At 45.5% G+C, this 18,324-nt stretch overlaps 1 protein-coding gene across 2 annotated transcripts in view; it reads left to right on the top strand.

Moving 5' to 3' along the window:
• Positions 1-18,324, top strand: part of ERCC2 (ERCC excision repair 2, TFIIH core complex helicase subunit) — a 1,394,405-nt gene that overhangs the window by 111,716 nt on the left and 1,264,365 nt on the right. For both annotated transcript variants that reach the window (XM_069207765.1, XM_069207766.1), the window contains one exon: positions 12,280-12,342. In XM_069207765.1, the coding sequence (XP_069063866.1) occupies positions 12,280-12,342 (63 nt within the window). The remainder of the gene's footprint in view (positions 1-12,279; positions 12,343-18,324) is intronic.

Raw genomic sequence — 18,324 nt, 5'->3', positions numbered from 1 at the left:
GGATAGAAAAAGTGAGAAAAAAGTTTTTCAGAACTTTTTGAAAGACAGAAAAAAACCTTTAAAACTTTTTAAGAACTTTTTAGAAAGTTTAGAGGTACTTTTCAGCACTTAGAAAAGAAGTGAGAAAAGAAAAGCAAAACGTTTTGGTTAGGTGTACATACACTGAACTTGTTTTGTATATTTTTCTCTTATGAAAAGTACAATGACAAAAGTGGTAAGTAGTTGCAAAGTACTTATCCCACTGCTGCACAACCTATGTAGGAGGCTGGACTGGCTTGTAGTGAGTACCAAGGGGTACTTACACCTTGCACCAGGCCCAGGTATCCCTTATTAGTGTATAGGGGTGTCTAGCAGCTTAGGCTGATATAAAATGGTAGCTTAACAGAGCAGCTTAGGCTGAACTAGGAGACGAGTGAAGCTCCTACAGTACCACTAGTGTCATATGCACAATATCATAAGAAAACACAATACACAGATATACTAAAAATAAAGGTACTTTATTTTTATGACAATATGCCAAAAGTATCTCAGTGAGTACCCTCAGTATGAGGATAGCAAATATACACAAGATATATGTACACAATACCAAAATATGCAGTAATAGCAATAGAAAACAGTGCAAACAATGTATAGTCACAATAGAATGCAATGGGGGCACATAGGGATAGGGGCAACACAAACCATATACTCTAGAAGTGGAATGCGAACCACGAATGGACCCCAAACCTATGTGACCTTGTAGAGGGTCGCTGGGACTGTAAGAAAACAGTGCGGGTTAGAAAAATAGCCCACCCCATGACCCTGAAAAGTGGGTGCCAAGTGCACCTAAGTTCCCCAAAGAACACAGAAGTCGTGATAGGGGAATTCTGCAGGAAAGACCAACACCAGCAATGCAACAACAAGGGATTTCCAGACGAGAGTACCCGTGGAACAAGGGGACCAAGTCCAAAAGTCACGATCAAGTCGGGAGTGGGCAGATGCCCAGGAAATGCCAGCTGTGGATGCAAAGAAGCTGCCACCGGATGGTAGAAGCTGAGGATTCTGCACGAACGACAAGGGCTAGAAACTTCCCCTTTGGAGGATGGATGTCCCACTTCGTGAAGAGTCGTGCAGAAGTGTTTTCCCGCAGAAAGACCGCAAACAAGCCTTGCTAGCTGCAAGGTTCGCGGTTAGGGTTTTTGGGTGCTGCTGTGGCCCAGGAGGGACCAGGAGGTCACCAATTGTGTCAGGGGACAGAGGGGGCGCCCAGCAAGACAAGGAGCCCTCTCAGAAGCAGGCAGCACCCGCAGAAGTGCCGGAACAGGCACTACGAAGTGGAGTGAAACGGTGCTCACCCGAAGTTGCACAAGAGAGTCCCACGCCGCCGGAGGACAACTCAGGAGGTCGTGCAATGCAGGTTAGAGTGCCGTGGACCCAGGCTTGGCTGTGCACAAAGGAAATCTTCGTGGAGTACACAGGAGCCGGAGTAGCTGCAAAACACGCGGTTCCCAGCAATGCAGTCTGGCGTGGGGAGGCAAGGACTTACCTCCACCAAACTTGGACTGAAGAGTCACTGGACTGTGGGAGTCACTTGGACAGAGTTGCTGAGTTCAAGGGACCTCGCTCGTCGTGCTGAGAGGAGACCCAGAGGACCGGTGAAGCAGTTCTTTGGTGCCTGCTGTTGCAGGGGGAAGATTCCGTCGACCCACGGGAGATTTCTTCGGAGCTTCTAATGCAGAGAGGAGGCAGACTACCCCCACAGCATGCACCACCAGGAAAACAGTCGAGAAGGCGTCAGGATCGCAGTAGTCGTCTTTGCTACTTTGTTGCAGTTTTCCAGCGCGGTCAGCAGTCGATTCCTTGGCAGAAGGTGAAGAGAGAGATGCAGAAGAACTCTGATGAGCTCTTGCATTCGTTATCTAAAGAATTCCCCAAAGCAGAGACCCTAAATAGCCAGAAAAGGAGGTTTGGCTACCTAGGAGAGAGGATAGGCTAGCAACACCTGAAGGAGCCTATCAGAAGGAGTCTCTGACGTCACCTGCTGGCCCTGGCCACTCAGAGCAGTCCAGTGTGCCAGCAGCACCTCTGTTTCCAAGATGGCAGAGGTCTGGAACACACTGGAGGAGCTCTGGGCACCTCCCAGGGGAGGTGCAGGTCAGGGGAGTGGTCACTCCCCTTTCCTTTGTCCAGTTTCGCGCCAGAGCAGGGCTGGGGGATACCTGAACCGGTGTAGACTGGCTTATGCAGAGATGGGCACCATCTGTGCCCATCAAAGCATTTCCAGAGGCTGGGGGAGGCTACTCCTCCCCAGCCCTGACACCTTATTCCAAAGGGAGAGGGTGTAACACCCTCTCTCTCTCTGAGGAAGTCCTTTGTTCTGCCTTCCTGGGCCAAGCCTGGCTGGACCCCAGGAGGGCAGAAACCTGTCTGAGGGGTTGGCAGCAGCAGCAGCTGCAGTGAAACCCCGGGAAAGGCAGTTTGGCAGTACCCGGGTCTGTGCTAGAGACCCGGGGAATCATGGGATTGTCTCCCCAATACCAGGATGGCATTGGTGGGGCAATTCCGTGATCTTAGACATGTTACATGGCCATATTCTGAGTTACCATTGTGAAGCTACACATTGGTAGTGACCTATATGTAGTGCACGCGTGTAATGGTGTCCCTGCACTCACAAAGTCCGGGGAATTGGCCCTGAACAATGTGGGGGCACCTTGGCTAGTGCCAGGGTGCCCACACACTAAGTAACTTAGCACCCAACCTTTACCAGGTAAAGGTTAGACATATAGGTGACTTATAAGTTACTTAAGTGCAGTGTAAAATGGCTGTGAAATAACGTGGACGTTATTTCACTCAGGCTGCAGTGGCAGGCCTGTGTAAGAATTGTCAGAGCTCCTTATGGGTGGCAAAAGAAATGCTGCAGCCCATAGGGATCTCCTGAAACCCCAATACCCTGGGTACCTCAGTACCATATAAAAGGGAATTATAAGGTTGTTCCAGTATGCCAATGTAAATTGGTAAAATTGGTCACTAGCCTGTTAGTGACAATTTGGAAAGAAATGAGAGAGCATAACCACTGAGGTTCTGATTAGCAGAGCCTCAGTGAGACAGTTAGTCATAACACAGGTAACACATACAGGGCACACTTATGAGCACTGGAGCCCTGGCTGGCAGGGTCCCAGTGACACATATAACTAAAACAACATATATACAGTGAAATATGGGGGTAACATGCCAGGCAAGATGGTACTTTCCTACACCTGTTAAAGAATTTGTTCATATCACCCACCCCTACCCCCCCAACATTCATACCTTACTTTATATGTTCCCTCAACATTCTTGGGAGCCATCTGTACCTATAATACATTTATGTCAATACCTTTGAGCGCTATGTCCCTGTAACAGGGTTGCGGGGACCCTGTTCCGGGACGGTGCCCCAAGACCTGCGGTCTAGTGCTCCACCGCCGACAGCATAAGCACAGGAACCGCCCGTTTTCAACCCAGACATCTGGGTTACAGCAATAAAAAGAAAGGACGGACTAAAGAGGAGAGGGGCGTTCGAGGAGGAAGAGGAGGAAGACCGGTGCCAGGAAGACGAGAGAGGAGTTCCGCAGGAAGACCCCCAAAACGGACCACCGGCTAGGGAGACCGGAGCGGATAGCAGAGGCAAAGAGGAACTGGAGGCACCTTGACAGGAGGACACACCGTTGACAGTGAGGACTTCCCGCTCCAACGCCACCCACGTCCCCGGAGGGACGTGGCTTTCGCAGGTACGTGCCTGCATAACCAACCCTGGGCTGTTGCTGGGTGGGAGAGAGGAGTGCAGACGGTGCGAGGCATTGAGGGAGAGACAGGACAAATAGACGGTCCGCTTCTCCGTTTTCTTATTTTTGTGATTTATTTATGGGGTATTTTCTTTCGACTAACCTTCACTCCAGTTTCTTGGTTGGGGAGAATCCTGTGAAGATAACAGGACTCCAAACATAGAGAAAAGCCATTCCTTTTTGTTAAAAAAACGTCGAGCACAAAACCATAGGGCTTAATAACCGGGGAGCACTCGCGGAGTTGCCTGTTTTCCCACCACACCGCACCTACCCTTCTAACCATACTATAAATAGGAAACGAGTAGTAAAAATACTTATCATTTTCTTTTGGTTTTCATTTTTTTTTTTTGATTGATGGGCACCACTCTTCTACCCCGATTCCACCACACTTGGGAGGGACGATCCTAAAAGAGAGAAAAGAAGAGAAGAAACGTGTTAAGACAAGGAAAAGAAAGAAGAAAAGAAAGGATCAGAGGAGAAAAAGGAACAAGAAAAGAAGAGGGAGAAATAGAGACCCTGATAGAAATAAGGAAACTCCAGTAGTACTCAATAATAAAGTTTGGAGCTATCAACTTGAAAACAGCTCAAAAACAATAATGAAAATATCAGTTCTGAACTATATCCTGACTCCGATCAGATTATTAACATCTCCAGCCCACTGGGACATCCCACGTCCTCTACAGTGGTGTCAGAAGTGGGATCCTCTCTGAAGTGTGTAGTCTGGAGATGCCCCTCAGCAAGACGGTTCCAATATACTAAGGGAGAATGAAAACCAAACCCACAATTGAAGATATGATACAAAGATTGGCCGAAGGACAAAGACACCTGCAAGTCATATGGGAAGAACAACAAAGGGAAGCCTGCACGGATAGAGAGACCCTCCAAAACGCTCTGAAGAGTCAGGCGACAATAATAGCTAACAACCAGCTAGTCCACAAGACAGCGCTGTAGAAACTAACGGATACAATCGCCGCTACACGAGTCCACCCCAACGTACCTAGTTCTGTCCTGCAAAAGTACCATAAAGGAGAAGATCCAGACACTTTCTTCACCAACCAAGAGGGTAGCTCATGGCCCGAAGACAGGTGGGGACAATATGTGCCCCCCCCCTCTTGACAGGCACCTTATAAGCAGCGTATCAGGTGGTAAACCCAGGAGGTACCACTCCGTATCCAGACATAAAGAAAAGTATATTAGAGAGGGTGGGGTTTGAAACAGAGTATTATAGACTCAGATTCCGGAAAACCTGGTGGAGCCGACAGAGGATCTTCGAGCCCTTTATTTCAGAATAAAAGATCTTGGACTGAAATGGATAGAACCCATCGGCACTGATAGGGAGGATGTTATTCGGGTCATCCTACTTGAAGAATTCCTAGAGGCCTTACCTACATCAACACGAAATCGGATAAAGCAACATCCCAACGTGAATACCACCGCTGCAATAGATCTGGCTTGCGCATATCACCGTTCCTCTGACTTTAAAGTGAACCCGTCAAGGGGACCTACTCTGAGTAACCGACCCTCTGGGCCACCCTATCGTCCCAATCCTGTCAAAGAACCTGAGGAAATATTAATTCCTAGTTTTTTTTTAAGAAACCCTAACCAGCAATCACAGTGGTATAATTGCGGTGAGTGGGGTCATATTGCCCGCAACTGTCCCCACAAAAAAGAGAAGCCAGAATGAATTGAAGATAGGTGTTACCTGTGGGAGAGTGTTCTACACCGGGAAAGAAAACCCCAGATATATGAGAGAAATGAAGGTTAACGGCCAAACCAGTAATGTCTTAATTGACTCTGGGTGTAGTCAGTCTGTAATCGGAGAAAGTTTGGTGGAAGCCAGAAAACCAAACATCCAGCGATACAGTTTCTATCTGTTGTATCCATGGAGACATGAAGCAATATCCCTTAGTCACTGTCTCCCTTGAATGGAAGGGACAGAGAGATCTGATGAAGATGGGGGTTATTGAACACTTGGTTGAGGTACTGATTACACCCATTTTACTGATCTACTTGATAGTCTATGAATAAATGAGCAAACAGAGAGATGGTGGGAAGATGCTCCCTTTTCCCAAATACATATCAGCCCAAACGAAGAACGATATAAACCTGGTAAGAAGGATACGAGGGAAGGGAAAAGACTATACCAGATTAAGGAAGAAAACTATATGAAAGACAAACCTAGAGAGGTAGCATTAACTTCCCTCTCTCTTTTCCGCAGTAGTCAACGGGAAGATCCTACCATACGGCATGCATGGAAGTCTGCTGTAAAGGAAGATAACAGGACAGGTGGGCCCTTATTTCATTGTGCAGAAAGGACTACTATATAGAATAACAAAATATAATAATGATGAAAGAAGGCAGTTGGTAGTTCCCCAACAATACCGCACCCAAATATTGCATCTAGCCCATAGTCACATGGGGGGGGGGGGGGGGCATTTTGGGAGGGAGAAGACGGAGGAGTACCTGTTAAGGCGTTTTTACTGGCCTGGCGTCTTCTCACACTGCCCAAGGTGTCAATTGATAAACCCAGGTGCCCAAAAGAAAGCCCTATTGTTTCTGTTACCCATTATTGATATCCCATTCTCCAGAGTAGGAATGGATTTGGTAGGTCCTGTCATTCCATCCTCCAGAGGTTATACGTATATCCTCGTTTTAGTTGATTATGCAGCAAGATACCCAGAAGCTATCCCACTAACCAGCATGACCACAAAAAGTGTGGCCCATTCCATGATCAGGTTTTTCTCTAGGGTGGGGTTTTCCAAGGAAATCCTAACAGACCAGGGCACTCCCTTTATGTCCTGTCTGATGACACAAATCTGTAAGATACTAGGAGTGACCCAAATACTTACCTCCGTCTACCACCCACAGACCGATAGCCTTGTAGAAAGATATAATCGAACATTAAAAACCCTGTTGAAAAAAAAATCTCTGATTTTGGGAGGGACTGGGACAAGGAACTACCTTTTGTCCTCTATGCCATAAGAACACATGTGCAGTCCTCTACGGGTCATAGTCCCTTTGAACTGGTGTTTGGGCGCCAACCCAGAACCCTCTCTGACATGGCTGCAGAAAGGTGGGAAGAAGACTAGGGCGGAGACAGAGATCTCCTCGAATATGCACAACAATTGAAAGACCAAGTCCAGACAGTATGGGAGGACGTACAAACCCATCTCGAGAACGCACAAGAAAAACAAAAGCGCTATTATGACAAAAATACAAATCTTAGACAGTTCCAAACCTGAGATAAGGTCCGCATTCTGCTGCCCAGCTCCGACAATAAATTATTGGCAAGGTAGCATGGCCCTTATAAAGTTCTGAACGCCATAACCCCAGTGACTTACACAATTGAGCTATCTGAAACCCCAACGAAAAAAGATTTATCATAAAAATCTCTTAAAGAAATGGGTAGAACCCTCGGAAACCCCAAGCCCCTTAAGAACAGGGTTTCTTATCAATAATGTAAAATAACTAAAAATTTACCTATAACCTACTACCACTGACCCCATAACAGACATGCCATCCATAACCCCTCCCTTTCGCCTGAACAACAGAAACAATTGGGTGAAGTCATAGGGAGACACAGGCTCTTGTTTTCTACAATTCCTGGGAATACGTCTTTGGCTCAACCCCACATTAAGATACAGCCAAGGAAAGTAGTTTGTCTCCGACCATATAGAATCCCAGAGGCACGGAAGAGGGCGGTGGAACAAGAGGTTAAAAACATGTTACAGATGGGCATTCTAGAACCCTCAGTAAGTTCATGGTGTTCCCTGATTGTCCTAGTGCCCAAACCGGAGGGATCCATTTGGTGTTGTATCAACTTTAGGCAACTAAACAACATATCACAGTTTGATACGTACCCCATCCCAGGAGTTGATAAATCACTCGAAAGATTAGGTAAAGCCCAGTATATGTCTACGTTAGACCTCTTTAAGGGTTACTGGCAGATTCCCCTGTGTTTCTCAGACAAAGAAAAAACTGCCTTTTCTACTCCATCTGGCCTATATCACTTTAATGTCCTACCTTTTAGATTAACGGTGCCCCGGCCACTTTCCAAAGGCTGATGGACAGTTTTATCACGCCATCATTCCAGCTATGCAGCTGCATATCTGGATGATATAGTCATTTATAGTGAGACATGGCATGAACATATGAACCATTTAGACACCATATATGGATTACTAAAAAGGGCCGGCCTCACCGCTAATCCAGATAAATGTAATTTGGCCTGTAATGAGATTGCTTATCTAGGTTATCACATAGGTAAAGGACTGATCAGACCCCAGCTAAAAAAGTAGAAACCATTCTCAAGGTGTCTGTCCGATCCACAAAGAAAGAACTGCGTTCCTTCCTGGGGTTAGTAGGCTACTACAGCAAGTTTATTCCAAACTATTCCACCTTGGCCGCACCTTAACGGATCTCTTAAAAAAGGGACAACCCTCGAAGATGAAAACCTTGACCCCTTTCCAACAACGTAGCTATGAGATTCTTCAGAGAAGTCTAACCACAGAACTGGTGTTGCGCTGTCCCGATTTCACCAAAGACTTTTATTTACAGACAGATGCCTCTGACGTGGGGATACGTGCTGTATTATTTCAGACAGACGAGGACAAAAATAACCACCCCATCGTATTTATAAGCCGGAAGCTTCTACCCAGGGAACAACGATATCCAGTGAGTGAAAGAGAATGCCTGGCAATTAAATGGGCCGTAGAAAACCTTCAATATTATCTTTTGGGTCACCCCTTTGTGTTGCACACTGACCATGCACCTCTCACCTGGTTATCACGACATAAGGGTACGAATCCGCGTATATTATGATGGTTTATGGAACTACTACCATTTACCTTTCAGGTCTAACATTTACCAGCCAAACAACTATGCACAGCTGACTATTTGTCCAGACATCCCATCGGTCAGGATCTCCTAACAGCCCTCATGGGGGGGGGAGGGGCAGGGGGGGGAACGTATGTAACAAAGTCGCAGGGACCCTGTTCCGAGACGGTGCCCCAAGACCTGCGGTCCAGTGCCCCAGGGGCAATGCCGACAGCATAAGCACAGGAACGCCCGATTTCCACCTGCACGTCTGGGTTACATCAATAAAAAGAAAGGACAGACTAAAGAGGAGAGAGGTACATTCGAGGAGGAAGACCTGCGCTGGGAAGACGAAAGAGGAGTTCTGCAGTAAAAACCCAAAAATGGACAACCGCCTAGGGAGACCGGAGCGGATAGCGGAGGAAAGAGGAACTGGAGGCACCTCAACGGGAGGACACACCGTTGACAGTGAGGACTTCCCGCTCCAACGCCAGCCACGTCCCCGGAGGGACGTGGCTTTCGCAGGTACGTGCCTGCATAACCAACCCCGGGCTGTTACTGGGTGGGAGAGGGGAGAGCAGACGGTGCGAGGCATTGAAGGAGAGACGGGACAAATAAACAGTCCCTCTCTCCGTTTTCCTTATTTTTGTGCTTTGTTTTTTTTTTTCTCTCGACTAACCTTCACTACGGTTTCTTGGTTGGGAAGAATCCTGTGAAGATAACAGGACTCCAAACATAGAGAAAAGTAATTCCTTTTTGTTAAAAAACGGTGAGCACAAAACCACAGGCTTAACGACCGGGGAGCACTCGCCGAGTTGCCTGTTATCCCACCACACCGCACATACCCCTCTAACAATATTATAAATAGGAAACGAGGAGTAAAAATACTTGCCATTTTCTTTTGGTTTTCCACCCCGATTCCACCACACTTGGGAGGGACGATCCTAAAAGAGAGAAAAGAAGAGAAGAAACTTTTTAAGACAAGGAAAAGAAAGAAGAAAAGAAAGGATCAGAGGAGAAAAAAGAACAAAAGAAGAGGGAGAAATAGAGACCCTGATAGAAATAAGGAAACACCAGTAGTACTCAATAATAACATTTGGAACTATAAACTTGAAAACAGCTCAAAAACAATAAAAATATCAGTTCTGAACTATATCCTGACTCCGATCAGATTATTAATGTCTCCAACCCACTGGGACATCCCACATCCTCTACAGTCTCCTAATTGTGAATAGCTGGCCATCTAACAGTGTAGCCCATAATGTGGTATACTTAGTCCAAACACTTATACTATTCTTATTAGGAATGGGTCCCATAACTAATATACAAAATACAGAGTCATATTGAAATCAAATGATTTGGTTTACAGAATGAGGAGCCTTCTCATTATCACTCCACTTTTTAGAAATTGGCCTAAAAAAATAAACTGTAAGAAACTTAGTGTAAATAATAAAGTAGTCAAAACAAAGCCAATAAGACATGCCCTGCATCGCATGCCTGCATAGCATCACAAATATTGTTACCCTTCATGCCACATTCCACTACCAATTAGCACCCATAGTAAAATAATAAATTACCTTACTATTAACCTTACTAAGGTCATAAAAACAATAGGTTCTCAGAAACTCGGTTGCAACTGAAGACAGATACTCTTGAATAATTAAAGTAGTCACCATTCACTAATAATGCTGCAGGGTATTAAAAAAGAACATTGGACAAAGAGAAAAAGTTATGGCATTCTCTAAATGCCACATCAGCCAGTGCACATGCTTAGAAAAATCCACTAACTAGCAAAAAAATCCAACATCAACAACAGCGAGTGAGCAAATAAAATGTATCTCGCAACATGCAACTACCTGTCTTTGGCATATTCTCAAGTAATACATATAATTGTAAATGAATGTATTTATTTATTATAAAACCTTAAAAATAACAACCATATCACTATAATAATATCAAGTCATGAGTGCAGAACATGGACCAAGTGATAAAAACCTCACCAACCGCCCTATGTGACAAACACAACATTTCCATTGTGTTGCATGTGACCCACCACAAAACCATTAAGATGTGGTAACATTAAACAAACATATTCCAACCCAAGATAAAACACATATAAATAAACAAGCCCTCATATAAATGAACAATAACTCATTGTTGTCACCGATTAATGTATCTCACTATCGACCACCACAGAATTATCATCAGTGGTACATACCTACCTCCCATCTGTGTCCAAAACGCTGCACAGTAGCAACACCAGAAAAGCCCCAAAGCACCAGGCATCATTGAGTCACATTCGCACAGAACTTGACAAGAGAAATTACGGGCCTCATTACAACATTGGCGGGCGGCGGTAACCGCCGTGCGGCCGCCAATGCGGCCGCACTCCCGCGGTGCCCATTTGGACATCCCCGCTGGGCCTCTACATGGGAGCCGGCGGTGTTGCGGCTGTGCGACGGGTGCAGTTGCACCCGTCGCGCTTTTCACTGTCTGCACAGCAGACAGTGAAAAGCCGCATGGGGCCCTGTCAGGGGGCCCCTGCACTGCCCATGCCAATGGCATAGGCAGTGCAGGGGCCCCCAGTGGCCCCACGACTCCCCGTACCGCCAGCCTTTTCCTGGCAGTTCAGACCGCCAGAAAAAGGCTGGCGGTTGGGGACTCGTAATCCCCTGGGCAGCGCTGCAAGCAGCTCTGCCCTGGCGGATTACATCCGCCGGGGCCATTGTGGTGGAAAACCGCCGGCCCCGGCGGTGCGACCGTGGCGCTACCGCCGCAGTCAAAATACGCCGGGAGGCACCGCCAGCCTGTTGGCAGTGCTCCCGTCGTTTTGGCCCTGCGGTTGTAATACCGCCAGGGTCATAATGACCACCTACATCTTTAATCTACCAATTACCCAAGAATGTATCAGTAATTCAGTGCATGCCTTGTTTTACCCAGTTACACTGGCGTTCTGAAACCTCCTTGCATAGTCAGAACCCTCACCACACTGCGTGAAGCAGAGAAGTTTATCACAAAAAAAGTATTGGCATTCTAAAATCCCCTTGCATAGTCCAAGTCCAAGTCCTCACTTCACCACATGAACAGAGGAACTTGTCACAAAACACACAACACCCACGTTATACAGGAAAACTGCAAACAACTCACCAGTGTTCATCAAAATTGTTTCTGCATTCTCTACAAGCTCTGCCAAAAAACTTACCGCAGTCCAGTCTCCCTATTTATATCTATCAACTTCCACTAACCCTGAGTAGCATACAACGCCATACGTAACCACATTCATTTGCTGCCTTAAATAGTGTGGCACACTGAACAGATTGCGAAAGAACAGCAGTTGTGTACTGAGACCAACATGCAAACCTTCATATGTCCTAAAGCAGAAACGATACAATACGCCTGACCCACAAGTCATATTATCACATCTTCCAGTAGTCCATCAAAATTAGTCATAAACAAATTTATTTTCTGACAAGATGGCGACTGAATTATATATTTTTTTATTTAAAACATGAGGCTTGCTATCTTTAGAGAAAGACCTAAAAATGACTCATTCATTTGAAGCACCCTCTTTAGATCTTTCCAATTCAATGGTAGCTTCTTTGTCTGCTATGCAATTTTACAAATGAAAGTTATTGTTGTTTTTCTATTTTTTATTACTCCTCAGGCCTACCCCCTCGAAGTGACAAAGCTTCTCTACTGCTCCCGCACAGTTCCAGAGATTGAAAAGGTAAGGAAATCTGATACATTTGGGCAGGAAATTGTGATTAATTGTGCTAGGGGTGAAGGAATAGGCTGGCGATAAAAAGCATCCTATCCTTGGCAGAGCGCATATTAAATAAGTTTGACAGGTGAGCCGTTTTTAGGTCTTGATGGTGTGTTTGGGTGTCTGATGTGGAGTGCGTGAGTGGTGTGTAGGTGTGTATAGTGTGTAGCTCTGGTTGTATCTGTGGTCTTGATGTGTCTCTGCTGGCAATGGTTCGTAATGGTAAAGGGTTGTGGGTAATGTGAGTGTGTGTTTTATAGTGGTGTGGGTGTGTGGATGTGGTGTGTGTATGGGTGTCAGGTGTGTGTTGTTTTATGGTCGGGCTAACAGGATTCCCAACAAGGGGGAAAGAAGTAGACTTTCACTGTATCAGATATCGAGGGGTAAGTAGGGCCTCCGTTTCCGAGGAACCAAGAGGTTGAGGGCCTGCGACTTCCTGATATTTATCGAAAATCCTGCAGCACTGCCAAAAGCTTCCATCTCATTCAAGAAGGCTGGTGTCATACGATTCTTGTTATTGGAACAACACTGCTGGATTCGGGGCAGCAGCACCCCCGTTTGTAGGTGACTGAGTTAATCCCACACTGTCTTGACAGCTGTCTGTCCAACCTTTTCGGCTAGCTAGCAGCACCTCACCCAAACATACAATGCAAAGGTGGTTTGTGGCAGCCTGACGCATGACACTCTGTGACCTCTCAGGGAAGTTGTGGTTGACAAATCTCACCCCTTTCTCGCATAAGCAGAAGTTCTCATATACGCACATTCGCCAATGAAAAGATGCAGGAAGGTTTTCAATACATTTATTGGAGGGACCTCAATGTACGATATAAAAAAAAATAATATGAGCTGTAATTATTATGGCAATGAGACATAACAGGATTAGGGTTGTTACAACCAGTGAGAAGAAAATAAACAACCCAAGCATATTGGATAACATATACATAGCAATCTTGCCTAACCCCTAAGCAAGAGCATAGTGGTGATAGCCCAATCTGTCTGTACTTAGTCCATGAGAGGAACACCCACCCCTGTTACCTGAAAGCAGGGGCCTGCCCACCATCTCCTTGGCTGGTTGCAGAGACAGCACTGATGTCAGCAGTGAAATGGCATACAGGGTAGAATGGATATCCTGGCTGGAATGACCTCCCTGCTTTCGCTTGGCCTGTACAATGTTTTTATAAGAAACATATTTTTGTTCTGTGAAACAGGCTTGACGTGAGCTTGTGCCTAAGTGTTGGACTCTTTACGTACTTTTGTGGCAAAAGTGATAACTGGATTTTCAGGTACTGACTGTTCTTGTCAGCATTGGAGAGAGGTACATAGTGAGCTGGTATCCACAGAAATAATAACGCTTTCGCAGAATCACAACTCATTAGGAAAAATAAAACATCCCCGCAGATAAGCAGGCTAACTAAAAATGAATACATTAAATTAGAACACATATGTAGGTAAAAGGTCACAGGCTGCAAGCCTAAGCTAAGCTAAAATATGTGAGCCCAAGCAAGGTGCAAAATGAATCCACAAAACTGGAGGGCCTTAATAGGGTTGTCCAGTGCCACAATGACATCATCAGCAAAAAGGTTGATCATGTTCCTCCCTGCCAGGGGTGACCCTAGTCTTCAAATAGTCTTTATTCGGCTATTCTAAAGCCATAAAAGCACAAAGTAAAACTATACACTCAAAAAACTGCACAAAAAGAGTAGTAAAAACATAGTTAACAAGCAAATCATTTGCAGTACAAATGATCACAAAAGTTCATAAGTTCATGTGCATTCATGCACAGCCCCATAAAAGCTTCTAATCGTTTCTACACAACAAACAAAGTTTAATACTACTATACAAAAATCCAACTTACACAGTTTCTGTAAAAAAAGAGTAATGCTTCCCTATGTGATCTGATTTTGTATAAACATAGGGTTTATCTCATGAAGCACCTCCATGGGTTGAGAGTATAAATAACAAAATAGGGTAAAGTGCATGGTGCTTTGCTTTAAGAAACACCACAAGGCAGTTTGGAAAGGTTATACACCAGACGACATCCTTGAGAAGGGCAAACTGTAGTAATTCTCTTTGTTCGGTCCAAATATAGACCAATTGAGTGCAATCAGACATGCGTCCATACATGAAAAGAAAAGGGGACATTTTAAGGCTCCTATGGGAAGTAAGCTTAAAAACCAATCATCAGCTCATTCCAACAATCTCCTCTTGTAGGCTATTAGATTACCAGTCATAATTGTTAAAAATGGAATGTGCTAATGGCATAAAAATTGTTCAGACTCTAACAGACCAAAGTACAAATGCTTTTGTTATCATAATATTATCACTATAAATTACGATAAAATTTAATTTAAAAATATCATGTCTAACACCATAAAATGGAAACAATAGATGGTGGAAAAAACTTCCAGAAGGTATGCCCATCTGTATTTCCCCAATGTTCCTACTGTCTAACACAGTGCTAGAAATCCAACGCTGGGACAACCCTGTGACGAATAGACCAAGCCGCTGTTAGGAACTTGGTTACTGCACTTACAAGCAGAGTAGACTAATCATATTTACATATTCTGTAGGTGTTAGCTCGATCAAATAATAGCAAAGCTTTGCACAAGGGGGTAATCCATTTTTCCCTAGGATTCTTATATAGGGGACAAAAAAATAGGACATGTTCAATTGATTCCTCGCATATGTTACAGTTTAAACACTTATTGGCCTCTGAACTGTTCTTCAGTAGGGGTGACCCTAGTAATGTTCCAATTGTCTTGTATCTGTTGGGCAAAGAGCTCCATTTAGAGAACAAACAGCAGGAGTGGCAGCAGGTATCACTGCTGTATCCCACTGCGAATGGGGAATGGAGCCTAAGTTTGACCATTTACCCAAATAGTCGCTTGTGGTTGTCCATAATTGCTGAGAATCTATGTGTGTCACCCAGTCCCAAATTCAAATTGGACAAATGTTGCCGCCAGGTATACCCAGTGCACTTGGTTAGACGCATACTTGGCGTGTATGGCCAATAGATTGATTTCTCGTTTGGACTGTTTGGCCTCATCAAGCAGGTGTAGAATCCGTTTGGTGTTGTCAGTACATTGTCCATGTGGGATAAATCCCGCCTTGTCAGGGTTGATTAGTCCCGGCATGTGTGGGCTTAGCTGTGCTGCTAAAATTCTGGTGAATAATGTATTACCACATTAAGGAGAGATATTGGGCAATAGGACCCACACTGTTTGGTATTCTTCCTCGGTTTTGGAAGGATAGCAATGGAAGCTTCCATCATTGAGGACTGTACTGCTCCTGGACCAGTTATTGAATTGAAAAGCTGAGCCAGGATTGGAGCCAGTGTCATGCAAGATGTCTTATTAAAAAAGGCCGGAAAGCCATCCAGTCCCAGCAATTTGAGGAGTTTCTGGCATGCAATGGCAGAGATAATTCCTCTATCCAGATTGGGTAATCAAACATGTCAGCTTGGTCTGATGTCAGGCACAGACTACATGTGTCTTTAAGGTAGACGTCTGACCCGTCCATGGGAAGGGTTTGCTTTGAATAGTGTTTCTCATAGAATTTGCTGAAAGTAGATGTAATCATGCCCTTTTCTACGATCTCTGTGCCATCCTGTACTAATAGGTACTCTTCCGCAGTGTTTTGCCATTGCACACGAAGCCGGTTCCCCAGGAGGTGCCCGCATCTGTTCCCCACTACAGAGTGTAAGGAAGGCGTGCTCATCCTTGTCTAGGTCCAGTCCAGCCAACTGTGCTCTCGCTGTCTCTAGCTGCCACCAGACCCATGGAGCCCCAGTGTACCTGTTTGTGTAAATGCTCCCATTTGTCTCAGCAAATTGAATTATCCACCGCTGAAATCGCAGTTAGCTTCCCCGGATGACTGCCTTTACAGTCTCCCATAGGAGAAAGATGGAAGTGTCAGCTGTACAATTTATAGCCAGGAAATTAGTGATTGCCTGTGTAACCTGCTTGACCTTTTCCGGCCTCTGGAGTAAAGTTTCCCACAGTCTCCATGGTCGAGAAATAAGCAAGGGCAGCTAGATCAAGCGATACCGCCGCACGAATGGAGATGGTGCGGGGTTCTACCACTATTGCTGTCAGTAGGTTTTGTAGCTTCCTGGTCCATAGAAAGCGATCAAGACCGGCATAGGTCTTATGGGCATGTGAGTAGAATGTATAGTCTTGGGTCTGGGGGTGTCCTCTCTATAGGTCTCTCAATCCCATCCCCCGTAGTCATTCCACTCCCTCCCAGGAAAGGACCCCTGTGCGACCATACCAGAGCTCTGACTGGTCCAATATGTTATAAAATACTCTATTCAGACCCCCTCCCCCCAATAGCACCATCTTGTCTTAGGAAGACAAGGCATCTGCCACTGCCTGGCGGTGGATTCGTTCTTGGTTGTCATTATGGGCATACAGAGAACCCACATGCTAACAGCCTGCCTTTGATCTCTGCTAGTTTAGAACACACTTGCACTACTAGGTAGGAGCGAGAAACTAACATAGCTACTCCGGCCGTCTTAGTGGCAGCAGTTGAAAATAATTGTAGTGGAAAGGCACGGGATCTGAGTCTATGGCAGCCACCAGAGACCAGATGGGTCTCATATAGGACACACGTCTGCTCCTGTCTGTTCCAGATATGATATGATTGCCTGGTGTTTAGTCAGATTATTAAGCCCCTTCACATTAAGGGTGATAACTTTGTTTGTTGTGTGGTTAGAGAGAAAATGGAAATCACTTAGGCATCCACCCATTCCTAGAGCCCACCCATGTTTCCCAGAGATGACAGGCTTCTTGGCAACCCGTATGTTGGTAAGTACCTAGAGTGTAGTGTGCCGTTATATAGTGCAAGTACTCCCCTCTTCCCCAGAAACACAATAACTAAAAGTAACAAAAACGCAATTTAATCAAGATTGAAATGGCTGGTCTTCTCCAGTAATGTCCCACTGGGTATTTGAGTGCAGGGGTCCGTAGCTGAACACACTCCCCTCCTCCTGATGCCCTGTCCTCCTGCACCCCACCTCATCACCCGTAGCCCCGTATTCAACATAGATGATCTAAGAGCCCCAGCTTCATTAAGGTTGTCTCTTGCCTGTCTGAGTCTCTGGACAGTGACTCCAGCACTGTCTGCCCCTTCTTTAAACACACTCCTGCCTTCACTGTAGCGCCCCTAAATGTTTTCGGGGCACTATTGGTTGCTTTATGCCCCTTGGTATGTTTGGTTGGCACCTTCACCACTTTGACAGTTTGTCCCCTCTTACCCCACTCCACGCCCTGTACTATAAATCTCGCCTGAGACAATGCATGCACTGTAGCTTTAAAGACATATATTTTTTCTGGAGGGGGCTTAGAGCCTGTCTATTGCTTACTATTGGTTGGCTTCATTGTCATCCTAATTACTTTGCTTCTTTTTTGGTCGGCTTCACTTTGTCTGTGTGTGCCTGTCCCTACGCTGAAGCGTGGCCTAAGTATTGATTCCATTGTCTATTGTACTTCCACTGCTTTCGGCTTTCAGAGGTACTTTTTTCCCTTTCACCTCTTCTTTCCTCCCCATCCCAAATTGTTGCTTGCCCAACCCCAGCACCCCTCCTGTGTTGTTACTTGTCTGGACCAACCTGTGCCCTTGCCCCTTCCCCCATTGCTGCTTGCCCCATCTGTTCTCCACCTCCTCCCCTTTAACTGTTTGCCCCCCCCCCCGTCATGCCAGAGAAAAAGCACACAAAAGCCACTCCAACAGTGTGCAAAATGCCGTAACAAATGTAGACTCTGCTTGCGCTTCTTACTTTGCATGGCCTTTTTGGTTCTGTCTTCATGGCAAGCTTCAGCGCGGAAGTAAGATAATTAAAAACGTGAGTCTTTTTCCTTAAATGCCTTTCATGTATTTATGAGTTTCAGACATTGGAACCATGCCAAGATCCTTCTCCCTTTTGACACCTTTATAATATTTTATGTA

This window comes from Pleurodeles waltl, chromosome 9 (genome assembly GCF_031143425.1).
Source record: "Pleurodeles waltl isolate 20211129_DDA chromosome 9, aPleWal1.hap1.20221129, whole genome shotgun sequence".
In the NCBI taxonomy this organism is placed as follows: domain Eukaryota; kingdom Metazoa; phylum Chordata; class Amphibia; order Caudata; family Salamandridae; genus Pleurodeles; species Pleurodeles waltl.
This window is presented reverse-complemented; position numbering and strand designations above follow the sequence as displayed.